The following is a 12,011-nucleotide window of genomic DNA, read 5'->3' on the forward strand; positions in this document are numbered from 1 at the left end:
TTAAAGGTAGATCTATGTTTAGGCTATTATTTCACCTTATTTTTAAAAGGTTATGTTTACAGTCACGCCCCCATAGATATGTAAGGCTTGTAAAAAGATAAAGGCTTATTTCTTGTTCTAAATGTTAGGACATATTCATACAAATACTTCTTCTTCCCTATCGCTATTAGAGCATGGGATATATTGACCGAATCAGCCAGGAAAACCAAAGACTTTGCAGAGTTGAAGTCATTGATTAACATGCTGACTAGAATGACAAATGAATTGCGTGGGGCATATAATTATCTTCTTTTTTTGAAGTAACGTCTGTAATGTATAAGATAAGAAACGCGTAGGACGAAGGCTATAATCCGCTTCTTTTTTAAAGTAGCCTAAGGTCTGTATTTTATAGAATAAGCAGCGCAGGGGGATAAGAAGATTTGAACCACCATAGGTTTATGTATGTAAGCACCTTAATGTTGATTAAACGATTCGCTTATTACTTATATAAACCTATAGTTAGTAAAACCTTATTATCCCCCTATTTATATAGCCAACTTAAAAAAAAGTTATGTCTTTAATACAATACTTTCCTTTCAAGAAAAGAGAGAAACCTCGCCCCTGTATAAACTCGTGGCTAAAACAAACAGTGAAGTCAGGTGTTTTTTTTTAATTAACAAGCTAAGATGGCCGAATGAATGGCTGCATAATATCATCATCACGTTCAAACATTCTGTTTAGCAACTGTGTTGAGGCCCTCTATATCAAGGGAAATACTTTCTCGTTCTGGATATTGAGTTTCTTCCCAAGGAAATAATTGTTTCGATCATGACTAAACAGTAAAATGACATTAAACAGGCCTCATTAATCTTTATCTTGACAAAATGCAATGTTATGATAGATTTTACCGTAACGTCTGCTAATTTCGTTTTATGTCAACATGCCATTGAGAGTGCATTCTATGAAGGACAGTAAGTGGTTACTTATTCGTGTACTTTAAACTTACACTTCTTAGACTTCCACTTGGAGATCGGTCCTCTAGCGGCTTTCTTGCGCACAGGGCGACACGTTTTCTCCACGGTGATCGGTCAAAGGCGACTTCCACAAACTCTTCCCAGCTGGAAGCCCGTCAGCAAAGTCTTAATATTTGAAATCCAAGACACATTATACAACTTACAATTGATACAGTTCCATACTTTGACATGAGAAGTGTAACAAATTATAAATAGCTCGTTACATTCCGTTTACCCGTACAGCTCTTTTTATAGGGATCTAAGCCTAAGTAAGCCCCCTCCCCCTTTTCAATCACACATTTAACAATATAACAGCCGCGGTAAGTTCGTTGGACAGTAATAGTTTACATTGTATCACTTCGGAAGGAAAGTGAGGAGCTTCAAAATTTTAGATCTAATAGGATAAAACCAAAAAAATAGCACAGTAGAATATGTTAGTGTATTGTGGTGTGACCAGTGGCGTAGCATCCATGGCGCTAAGGGTTTCAATGAACCCGGGCCCACAAGCAAAAGGGGCCCACAGCTGTGGCGTAGCAACCATGGCGCGAAGGAGCTCATTACGCTTGGGCCCATGCCTCAAGGCCAGCTGGAGCCCACATTAGAACTTAGGAAGAACATTTGTTTGTTCATTTGAAACACTTTTAAGTAGTTTAACTCCGTTAAGAAGTTGTAAAAACATTGACTTTTAAGACACTATTACTTATATGCAGTCCTAACTGAATCAAACGTTATGACATAATTACTTTTTTAAAGAAAAAGGTACGATCTTTACAATGGAATGTCTTTACACTTAGTTTACTCATTTTTTGTCACACACTAAATTTGTCTTATTGGCTGGAGAGAAGCCCATCAAGATGTTCTTGAACCCGGAGTACTTGTGTGATATTTACTTGTGTAGCAGGCAGTGGTTACGTCCTATAGTTCTCGCAGTACTGGTGTGATATTTACTTGTGTAGCAGGCAGTGGTTATGTCCTATAGTCCTCGCAGTACTGGTGTGATATTTACTTGTGTAGCATGCAGTGGTTACGTCCTCTAGTCCTCGCAGTACTGGTGTGATATTTACTTGTGTAGCAGGCAGTGGTTACGTCCTATAGTTCTCGCAATACTGGTGTGATATTTACTTGTGTAGCAGGCAGTGGTTACGTCCTATAGTCCTCGAAATACTGGAGTGATATTTACTTGTGTAGCAGGCAGTGGTTATGTCGTATACATCTACAGTCTCTGGCCATCACCTAAATTAAAATTTAACTAAACACTAATAGTCCAATATTTAAACTACATGCTTACATATTACTTCCTAATGTGTCTTAAAACGAATAGATATTAATTAATAATATCGTTTTATCCCGTGCTTTTAAGAATGTGCGCTTATAATACTGTCTCTAATTCAGTCACAAGAAGCACTTGCACTTGATTTCCAGCATCAATTTGGTCCAACACCAAACCGTGTTTATGCCATCTCCCATTTAGCTCGAGCCTGTCACACAAGTCCTGGGTTGGATCCCCCTACTAAATGAAATATAGAAGTTAAATGTTTTCTTGGAGGTTCAGCGCGTGTCTATTTAAATTATTCCGATAGCGGATTCCAGCGGTGATTGATTTTGAAACCAATACGATGCCAATGCCCATACATTCTCATAGTATGACCTCAAAACCATCCATTCAAAGTTTGTTTGTTTCTTTGTTTTCTTGCGGTGGTTGATTTTGAAACCAATACGATGCAATGCCCACTCATTCACATCTTAAAAAAGGTACGATCTTTACATTGGATTGTCTTTGCATTTAGATTACTCATTTTTGTCACACACTAAATTTGTCTTATTAGCTGGAGGGGGGCCCACCAAGATGTTCTTGAAACCGGGCCCACGGGTACCTTGCTACGCCACTGGGTGTGACGGACTGTACACACTCATGTACATCAAGGGAAGGAAAGAAATACCATTTCTAATGCGCCTGCAATAAAAAGAGAAGCAATACGCATAATTGCTTCTTTAGTTATCAACAGTTTCTTTTTCTATTTCAACGGATGAGAGAGTTAAAGTGTTGGTGAATTATTAGAAATGTGTGCAATCTACACAAGAAATAATTTCGCTTCGTGGAATGTAATTTCATTATATTGGCGTATTGTTATACAGATATTTTATTTATTAATTAATTATTTCACACTATTTCTTGAACTAGTTATGTTTGTATGATTTTCAGCTTTGATCAGGCTGTATAACTACACATGCAAAAGAATTTTCCACCACGACTCACCATTATGTCTACATACTATACGCAATGAGCTCTTGAGATTTGAAGGTGGCTCTGTCGACTTACAGATAGACAACGAGACGGGAATAGCAGTGATGACTCTGAACAACCCAAGAAAAATGAATGCAATGACAGGTAACACACTGCAAGTTGGTTCTGAAATAAAATTTCAACTCAAAAAATGACAACTTTCACTCACTCGTTCTTGGGGAAGCTACCACCTTCTACCAAGCGCGTCCCCAGGTGGCGGATAGGGGAAAGACCCTTAGATATAAGGGTTAGCTGTGAATAGCAAATAAACAGCCGCGGACCAACTGGTTTGCAGTCATGGAGGATGAGGTGAAGTATTCCAGTGGTTAGAATATTTACTAAAAACATCTCAGAAATCCAGGGAAATGATTGCAAAAAGCGAGTATAGGGCGCTCTAACTCTAAACCCGGGTAGATGAAACCCGTTAGATAGGGATAGCAGTTCATCTAGGAGAGAAAACTCCGAAAATAAACACCTGCTGCCTTGCAGATGATCTTGGATGATCAAAGGCTATGGGAGCACACCCAGAAAGAAAAGCAGGCTGAAGTCGGAGTCAATGGGCCTCCTGGCGCATAACACATTGACACGCAACCTCATCTATGTTGGAGTTGAGAACGATGAAGAAGAAGAAGAACTCACTCGTTTTTCTTCAGGCTATTATGTCCCCTCGTCCTAGATGTCTCACTGACACGTTTGTGTTGTGTATTCCTTAATGTAGTCTACCATCGTTTCTTTTTTATGCCTTTTTTGTCTATTCTTTCCTGAAAAAATTCTACATACAATCATTGACTTTTCTTTGGCTTCTTAATTCATTATTAAAGTATTTCATAAGCTCTATGATGCTTTTTTGTCGGATCCCCTTTTCTTTAGCCCTCCTGTGTCGTAAAGCTCTCACCCAAGAATTATAGCTAACTAGTAAATGTGTACGATTGAAAATATTTGTATTACTGCTTTTGGCATGCTTAGTGCTCTATTGCCCATTCACTTTTGTGGACCAGATTTTTTTTTTTGGGGGGGGGGGGGGGGAGAATGCGTAGGCTTATGGTTATCTTTTGTTAGTTTCAGATTTGCTGATACCTTAGGATTGTGTATACATTTATTAATTCAATTTCTATCTACATCTAGTTGAGTAAGTAGACTTTCCTAGCTACTTGAATGTTTTCATCCTGCCACTTTGTATTCTTGTCAACAGGTAAAATGATGGTGGACATGTCAGACTGTGTCCACGAGCTAGAACAGTGGCAAGAAGGTAAAGGTTTGATACTACGTGGCGAGGGAGGCAACCTGTGCACCGGAGGGGATCTCTGTTTCGTCAAGAAAGCACTGCACTTCGGCGACGAGATGGCCATCTATCAACACGACACCTTAACAAGACTTCTCAATCTCCCACTGATCAGTGTCGCTCTAATTCAAGGTCACGCGCTCGGGGGAGGAGCCGAGCTATGCACCGCATGCGACTACAGAGTGATGTCTCCAGGTGGGAGAATAGGCTTCGTCCAAATTAAAATGGGGCTTACCACGGCTTGGGGAGCCGCCACACGCCTGACCAAACTGCTGGGAAGGAGAAAAGCTTTAGAGCTCTTGTGCTCAGCTAAAATACTTCTGCCGTCTGCTGCGCTGGTGAGCGGGCTGGTTGATCACGTGCTTCCGGAAGGCTGTGAAAATGAACTGCTGGAGACACAGAAGTGGTTGCTTGAAAATTTCATCGCCTTTGATGCAAGTCTCATGCGCGCCATAAAGTCCCAAGTGGTCCACGCTGAGCATGCTGCTGACGTCGCGCTAGCTCTTGAAAAGGAAAGAAAATTGTTCGTACAAACTTGGGGTGGCCCAGCGCAACTGAAAGCATTAGCAGCAAACATCAAACACAAGGCACCTTTGAAAAGCTAAGTGTTACAATTAAGAATGATTGAATTACACCACTGCACTGAGAAAAATAAACCGTGTACGTGAAACCCTTACAAATAACAAGCCATTCTTCTACTCGCTGAGAAAGAAACAATTTTAAACAGTTTTTGTCCCACTTTAAGCTCAAAAACGTTGTCGTGGCTTTGGTCCAGTATTTAGCATCGGATCATCTGTGGAGATGAAACTGAACTATCTTGATTACATGTCTGGGAATTCGGACTAATAATTATCTAAAGCTTATTATGGATCTACCTCTGTTTTTTTTTTCATTGTATGTAGTTTTTCTAAAATAATGTAACATGTGTTCCCTTTAAGAATAGAGAGGTAGGGCATTGGCGCTGCTAAAGAAATGCCAAAAAAACAAACAAAAAAACACTTAAATTTGACTTGTAGACATGAATATATAAGACATTAATACTTCAAAACGTATGACATTATGAAGCCAAACATGATGAATATTTTTACAAATTAACAAGCAAAATATTTAAAAAATACAAAAAACAAAGCGTATATTGAGTGAAGCGAGACCATCTTTCAATTGCTGCCATTGCTCTCATTATTGCAAGTTTTATCCTAGAAATAAATGTAATAAATTCCTATTTACTATTTGGACATTTGTGATGACATTTCCAAAATTGCGACGCACTACGAGGTTAACGTCATATCGCCCTGGTGTTCATGTATGGTCGCGGCGGGTAATGGTTCTTGAGTCTCAGGCAAAGGTCATTGGCACTTATGTCCAAGAAATTGTAGTTCTCCGTTAGCCAAGGGTCGGTGAACTGAAACAGCTGACGATGGTAACGCTGCGGTGGCCATCGCCCCAGGTTGAGAGCCTGTGTGGTGAAGTAAGGCAGAGTCTCAAACGTTTCGCTCTCACGTAGAAGCTGGTGCCGCAGATCTCTACAGAGCAAGGGAATACAGTTACAAGCGTCGCCTTAGGGACACCATGGTACAGACTTGACATTTTCAGACAAATGTTTTTATTTTCTTAACCTTTATGTAACTGAGGTCCTAAATCTTTTGAAATTTTAAAAACATGTTATAGAATGTGATGCAAAAAAAAAAAGAGTTTGTTTTTTAAATTTGACGATTTACTTTGCGATTTACAAAGAAAGATTTTAAGCTATATGTCATGGTATATATTGTTCCATTTTTTAAAGAAAAACTTGTTGCATTTTGTGAATGTATATCATTATCTGTGATGTTTTGGTTTCACAGTAATAAAGTCAAACTGTACAACATTCTTTTTCAACTCTGCATCTTTTCTTAGTTTTTGAGACTTGTCTGAATCAATTTGTGTGTAGAGCACAAGCTCGTGTAGCCTTGAACAAATACAAATATTCAAAATATTTTTTATTCTATAATGATGTAGTGGAGTGGATATCTTTTCAGGAAACACCGGCCACCCCGATATCCACGTGACCCTTCCGCCTAGATGGCACCTTATCCGCGCATAAAAAGGCAGACCAACGTGGGCACTGTCCATTCGACCGGCATCTCTTGTCGCTGTAGTGTCCGTATGTTACTGGACCTACGTCGTCTCCACTCCCTGTTTGTGTCTGGTTCTACACCATGTGTTTTTGTATGGCTGCAGGTCTTTAATGTATAATAAACAGTTTGGAATCGCCCTACGAGTCGCCTTGTCCTTTAGTTTGTTCTGTGCCAAACCCACCACAATGATTTAAGCCTTCCCCTTCCTTATAGCAAACAGCGCGCAAACTCAAACACCTTTTACCTCAATAATAAAAAGTCCTATGATAAATCTATAATTAATCTTAACATAAGAACTCGCTAATAAAAATTCTCATGCTGGTGTCTTGGTGGAGACATTGGAGATCTTACTTGTTTGGAGGATTGATTTGGATTTTAAGGCACACCGGCACAATTTAGGCCATGTCGTGCCCCTAGTTTTTCAATGATTCCTTCCTCTATTTATACACTTAGTTTGGTAAGGCCAAGGTATCGGATGTTATGCCAGCCACGCAACTCACTTGTCAACAATTTGACATACAATAAGAGTTGTCAATTAGGCCTACATCATTTCATCTCGACTGAACTATAAACTTGTTCGCATTTAAAATTGGTATCGTAGTTTTAACTAACTTTTAATACATATAGGATCCCGGGCATGCTACCCAGCCTCATAGTGGCGCCCGGGTGGAAACGATCGTAGGAAGAAACGATTAGGCTAAAGGGTAGCAAAACAAGACTCCCGTGGGGGTGCCTAAGGGGGTGTGAGAGCATCCTCATTGCACTGTGCGGAGTTGTAAAAAAGCTCCCACAACCTTGTCACAATCCAGGCGCCGTTCCTCAAGGGGCCGTTACATAAATGGTGTGTCCTGCACTGTTAGCCTTGTATAGAAAAGGAAAATGGCAGGGGTCCCGGTGCTCGCGGTCTCTGGCTGCGAGTCTGACACCCCGTCAGACAGAACAGTGTACTCATTCAGGCCGGTGAAAGGGAGCTCTTGTTCACTTTTGCTGGCTTAGAGTTCCAAGAGCCGAAGGCTCAACTCTACCTGACAGTTTCAAGAAGAAGATACATATAGGATTTAAACACAGAGTTGGCCAATCTTTTGTTTAAATATAAGATAGTTAGAAGTATTAAATAAATAAAAAATATTTGTTATTAAAACTAATGAATGCTATAGTATACGACTACATGTTTATTTATTTAGGCCTAATTGTATTTTCAGGTACGTTTTCTCAATAAATATATAAACCATTCAAATACTGTATAATGACGAGCCTATACGCAGTATGCCCTACTTACTGAATAGGCTACTTTTAAAGATTAAAATAAAAGGAGTTAAGTGATGAAATATTTACCTTATAGCATTTTCCATTCTTAGATTCTTCTCCACATTTCTAGAGCCTAGTTTCTCTAACGCCAGTGCGTCGAGCGTTAGAAGTCGTCTGCCGTTGATTAAATAGTGCACAAACAGGGGAGAGAACTCGCCTAGTCCAACTGAAGCCGCCCAGTTACCTACCTTGACAAAAGTGCATGCTTGTTTAAAGATAAATCAACATTCAGGTTAAATTTTATTTTGCACTTAACAATTAAGATGTGCATTGGATTTTATTTCTAGAGTTCAAAGTTGTAAGAAAATGTTTTTCTTTAATAGAACTTCCGGCAAAAATTTAGCTGCTAATCTGGTTGTGCAGCGTTTCTGATACGAACCGGAGAATCGTAAAATGACATGATAGCAATCTAAAACTAGAACTTCAATTTACATATACAACATACTATCTATACGTATTCAGGTGTTTACAAGTATCACGAGGTAACTATGTGATGAGAAGATTCAGTCCTTCAAAGTATGAGTGTAATAGTGCTACACGCAGATAACAGAAATAGGGATGGAAGCATCGCATGATTCAGTTTAAACATTTGAAGCCAATATCAGGTTATGAATACCATTAGTGCCGTGAGGAGAAAACACTCTCCTAAGTCAATGGCGTTGCCACATCCAACAAGTATTTTTTGTTGAAATTTATTTCAACTCAAGCAAGCCTGGTCGTGTGGTATGCGCGCTGGAATGTCGTTCGGTCGTCTCGATGGTCATCCCCTGCCCGCTGCCATCCCCGTCGTCCTGCGGGAGGTTTGGACTAGGAAGTAGATATCTTCAACTCTGAAGGAACATCCGAAAGATGTCAAACATTTTACTAAACTTTTTTTAAAGGTAACATTTTGCACATTTCATCTTTTTATTTCAAATTGTGTAATTTGTTTATGTATTTGATTTTTTGTTTAATTCTTAAGACTTTCACGTCATTTTTAAACACAGATCTAAATAGATTAAAGTAACCTAGACACCGGTTTGAGCACACAAACTTAACATATTCTAACTATCTCGTTTCTAAACAGGTATTCGTATATTCAAGGGAAAAAAAACCTGTTGAGTTATTCAAAGTTCCTCAAGATTTTGGATTTTAAAAAAATGTATATCCCCTAACGTTTCAAATGCGTTTTCGCTAATCAACTTATAGTGGACAAAAGAAACAAAGTAAAAAAAATGTCATGCATGGGGTTTTTTCCCATTACAGCCTCTAACACCTAGACACCAAGAGGAGAGCAAATAGAAGAACACACAATTGGACAGAGAGACACAAAACAAAAACAAGACAAAGTAAACTTCAGAACTAGGCTTACAAAGGAATTGATGAAACATGTCAGTAAATCAGAGGCTGTAATGGGAGAAAAACTCCATGCATGACATTTCTGTTTAGAAACTAGATAGTCAGAATACTTTGAATTTGTGTGCTCAAACCGAAAGCTACAAAGGATTGCTGAAAACAGCGCAGTAAACAACAGAGTAAAAGCCTGACATTTTCACAATTTACTCTAATACCTGCAGACGGAGGACACGACCCCCCCCCCCACACACACCAAAAAAAAAAGTAGGGCATGTCTTCCTTTGCTTCTCTCTACAGTACTCTACACTGATGGTTTACCTGGTGATGATTAGCGAAGTAGAAATCAGGCTTGTCTATGCTGTAACGACTCGCGATCTTCTTAGCTTCCTCTGAAGCAAGATCTCTGCGAGGTAAACATTGCCTCAACATCCCCATGTAACTCACATTCTTGTTACCTTCTAATCGGCCAGGATTGGACGTGAAACTCTGCGCGAATAACAAGAAGATGATGTAAAGGTGTGAAAAGGCCTTACGTTTGGCTGTCGAAATTAAATCTGCAATGGAAATATAGAGACAGAGAGAAAGAGAGAGGGGGCGGGTATGCCAATAAGACGCAATACATAGATGTAAAATACCGATGGATTAAGTGTATAATTTGATCGTTGGTCAAATAAGTTGAAAAAAATCATAGCCTCCAGCCGATTCCCTGTGGTAGACAGCATCGACTTTTTTTTTTACTGTCATTCATTTGTATTTTATATTTGGTACAACAAGATGAGCAACAAGGGGCTTCTCGTCTGGCTGTTGGTAAAAGCATTGAATCTACCATCAAACTGTTACCAACTAGAATCAAGTGCACTATATTGTTTACTTTTGAACTAAATAAGTAATAATAATTGTGTGTAGGCCTTTTGTTTTACTCCTTTATGACGTACATGAGCCCGACTGTGTGAACTTCATCTAAGGTTTTGTGAGACTAGCACAACAATCAATCGCCTTTACTTTCTCAAGCTCATTTTCACAAAGTGTGGCTATCAGGTGTAAAGAGATGTGTCATTGTTACACCTACTTTTCTGCGAGTTTTGACTTATTAATTGTGAGATACTTTTTACACCCATTCAAATGACTAACACTAATAGTATCGCAAATTTCGTTTGAATTTAATAAATTGAATCGCATCATGAGGAGCTGCTGCACAAGACATTATGCCACTGAACCATTGTCTCAAATAAGTTATTGCAAAAGTAGTTGCTGTTTTTATATGGCTGTTTGTTCTCACCTTCATGTACTTCTCATATTAATTAAGATTTATACAAAAATACACGCAGACGCGTTGTGGTCAGGACACCTCAAGGAAAAGGCGTCATGTGATTTGGTGAATCACAACGTACTTAGTAGCAGACGTGGTTATGTAAGCAGTGAGATGGGAACAATGGGTCTGCGAAAACTGCTGGTAAAGATCAGAATGTAGCAGAAGACTGGTGTTGACCGCTCTCTTAAAGGAAAAGGTTACAAAATTTAATTCATACTTGTCTGAAAGGCGTTATTTCCCTTAATTTAAAAAATATTTTTTGGTATCGAAATGTGCTTTATAACGTGGAAAGACTTTGTATAATTTAGAAAAGATAAAATGACACTCAGCAATGGGGGAGGACACTACAGCTTGACTTGATATGTAAAAGCCATCTTGACGGCTTGTCTTGAGGATCATCCTGAAGGATGGTACGGGTCTGAAGAATTGATATTCACGCATCACAACTTGTTATGTAAAAGTGTTTGTTCAAATTGGGACTTTTAATAATAATAATAATCTTTATTGTCCGTATGGAAATTTGTCTTACAATTTGTGCATTACACCAAACAATAAACATTATAACTATAAGAAACCAAAGTGTACATTCTTTTGGAAAGTACAATTTACATTCAAGTTTTTAATTTTTTTAAAGCCTCGTTCTGATCAGGACTGAAACCTGTAATGTTATTTTATTAAAGATTTTTCCTTGTCAGCAGTATTGTATTGAATGAAGTCTATATTACTGCATTATGAAAACTATCTAAAGAAATGTTGAATTTAAGCTTTGATTTTTCTTGATCATAATACTGAACTGTTTTTTGTGTGTATGAGTCTAAGTTTTAAGGGAATTCTCACAAACCAGTCACTGATTTTTTAAAGAAATTAACTCTGAAAATGACCAAGAAATCATTGTAATTTACCGCCATTTTGTTCAGTTGACCAACAAGAGTTTTAAATTTATGACAATATCTTGTTCACAAAAGATGTTTGCGATGTGAATGTTGATGTAAAGCATGCTAAAATATTTATCCAGGAAGTTGTTTTTCGCATGTAGAGTACATTTAAGAAAATAAAGTGAACTATTTAGGAGCACTTAGTGGAATTCCCGAAAAGTGGTGCACTTTGTAACTCTGCATGTGCAGAGAATTCTTTCAAATTGAAAATTTTACGTAATCCAAAAAAAAAAAAAGTTTAAACCACACAAAAACTCGTTGGCGTGTTGTCGCACACCCAATGTTTTTTTTTGTTTTGTTTTACAACAATCACAGTTGGAGAAAGTAGACATCCAGTTCCCATTGAAAGAGTTCTATGTTTTGAACAATGAAGAGACACAAGCTCTTAGATATAGACTCTGCCCTGATTGCTAACAATCTAAAACATTACAAATCAACACATGCCTTAC

General features: G+C 38.4%; 2 protein-coding genes across 3 annotated transcripts; one reads left to right on the forward strand and one right to left on the reverse strand.

Annotated features, from left to right (window-relative positions):
- Nucleotides 1-673: 673 nt before the first annotated feature.
- On the forward strand, nt 674-5,597 carry LOC106064380 (ethylmalonyl-CoA decarboxylase-like). Its single transcript, XM_013222935.2, has 3 exons — nt 674-950; nt 3,196-3,381; nt 4,469-5,597. The coding sequence occupies exons 1-3, from the start codon at nt 920-922 to the stop codon at nt 5,161-5,163; spliced, it is 912 nt and encodes a 303-aa protein (XP_013078389.2). The 5' UTR covers nt 674-919; the 3' UTR covers nt 5,164-5,597.
- A 96-nt stretch (nt 5,598-5,693) lies between these two features.
- On the reverse strand, nt 5,694-11,689 carry LOC129926539 (uncharacterized). Of its 2 annotated transcripts, none has more exons than XM_056031324.1 (4): nt 11,530-11,689; nt 9,634-9,801; nt 8,008-8,168; nt 5,694-6,081 (listed from the first exon to the last, which is right to left on the reverse strand). In XM_056031324.1, exons 1-4 carry the CDS (start codon nt 11,533-11,535, stop codon nt 5,841-5,843), a joined length of 576 nt encoding a protein of 191 aa, XP_055887299.1. In that variant the 5' UTR covers nt 11,536-11,689; the 3' UTR covers nt 5,694-5,840. The 2 variants fall into 2 exon arrangements, with proteins under 2 accessions (XP_055887299.1, XP_055887300.1); XM_056031325.1 differs by lacking the exon at nt 5,694-6,081 and adding an exon at nt 7,568-7,697.
- Between the last annotated feature and the right edge of the window lie 322 nt (nt 11,690-12,011).

Source organism: Biomphalaria glabrata, chromosome 5 (assembly GCF_947242115.1).
Source record: "Biomphalaria glabrata chromosome 5, xgBioGlab47.1, whole genome shotgun sequence".
NCBI classification, from domain to species: domain Eukaryota; kingdom Metazoa; phylum Mollusca; class Gastropoda; family Planorbidae; genus Biomphalaria; species Biomphalaria glabrata.

What these genes read in the sequence shown, in the direction of transcription:
- LOC129926539 (XM_056031324.1), bottom strand. An exon ending in ACTTCGCTAATCATCACCAG is followed by an intron (nt 8,169 to 9,633) that starts GTAAACCATCAG and finishes ACTTTTGTCAAG; the next exon opens with GTAGGTAACTGGGCGGCTTC. An exon ending in AGAATGGAAAATGCTATAAG is followed by an intron (nt 6,082 to 8,007) that starts GTAAATATTTCA and finishes CTTGCTCTGTAG; the next exon opens with AGATCTGCGGCACCAGCTTC.
- LOC106064380 (XM_013222935.2), top strand. Translation starts at nt 920, where the DNA reads ATGCCATTGAGAGTGCATTCTATGAAGGACA. An exon ending in AGTGCATTCTATGAAGGACA is followed by an intron (nt 951 to 3,195) that starts GTAAGTGGTTAC and finishes TATGATTTTCAG; the next exon opens with CTTTGATCAGGCTGTATAAC. An exon ending in AAAAATGAATGCAATGACAG is followed by an intron (nt 3,382 to 4,468) that starts GTAACACACTGC and finishes TCTTGTCAACAG; the next exon opens with GTAAAATGATGGTGGACATG.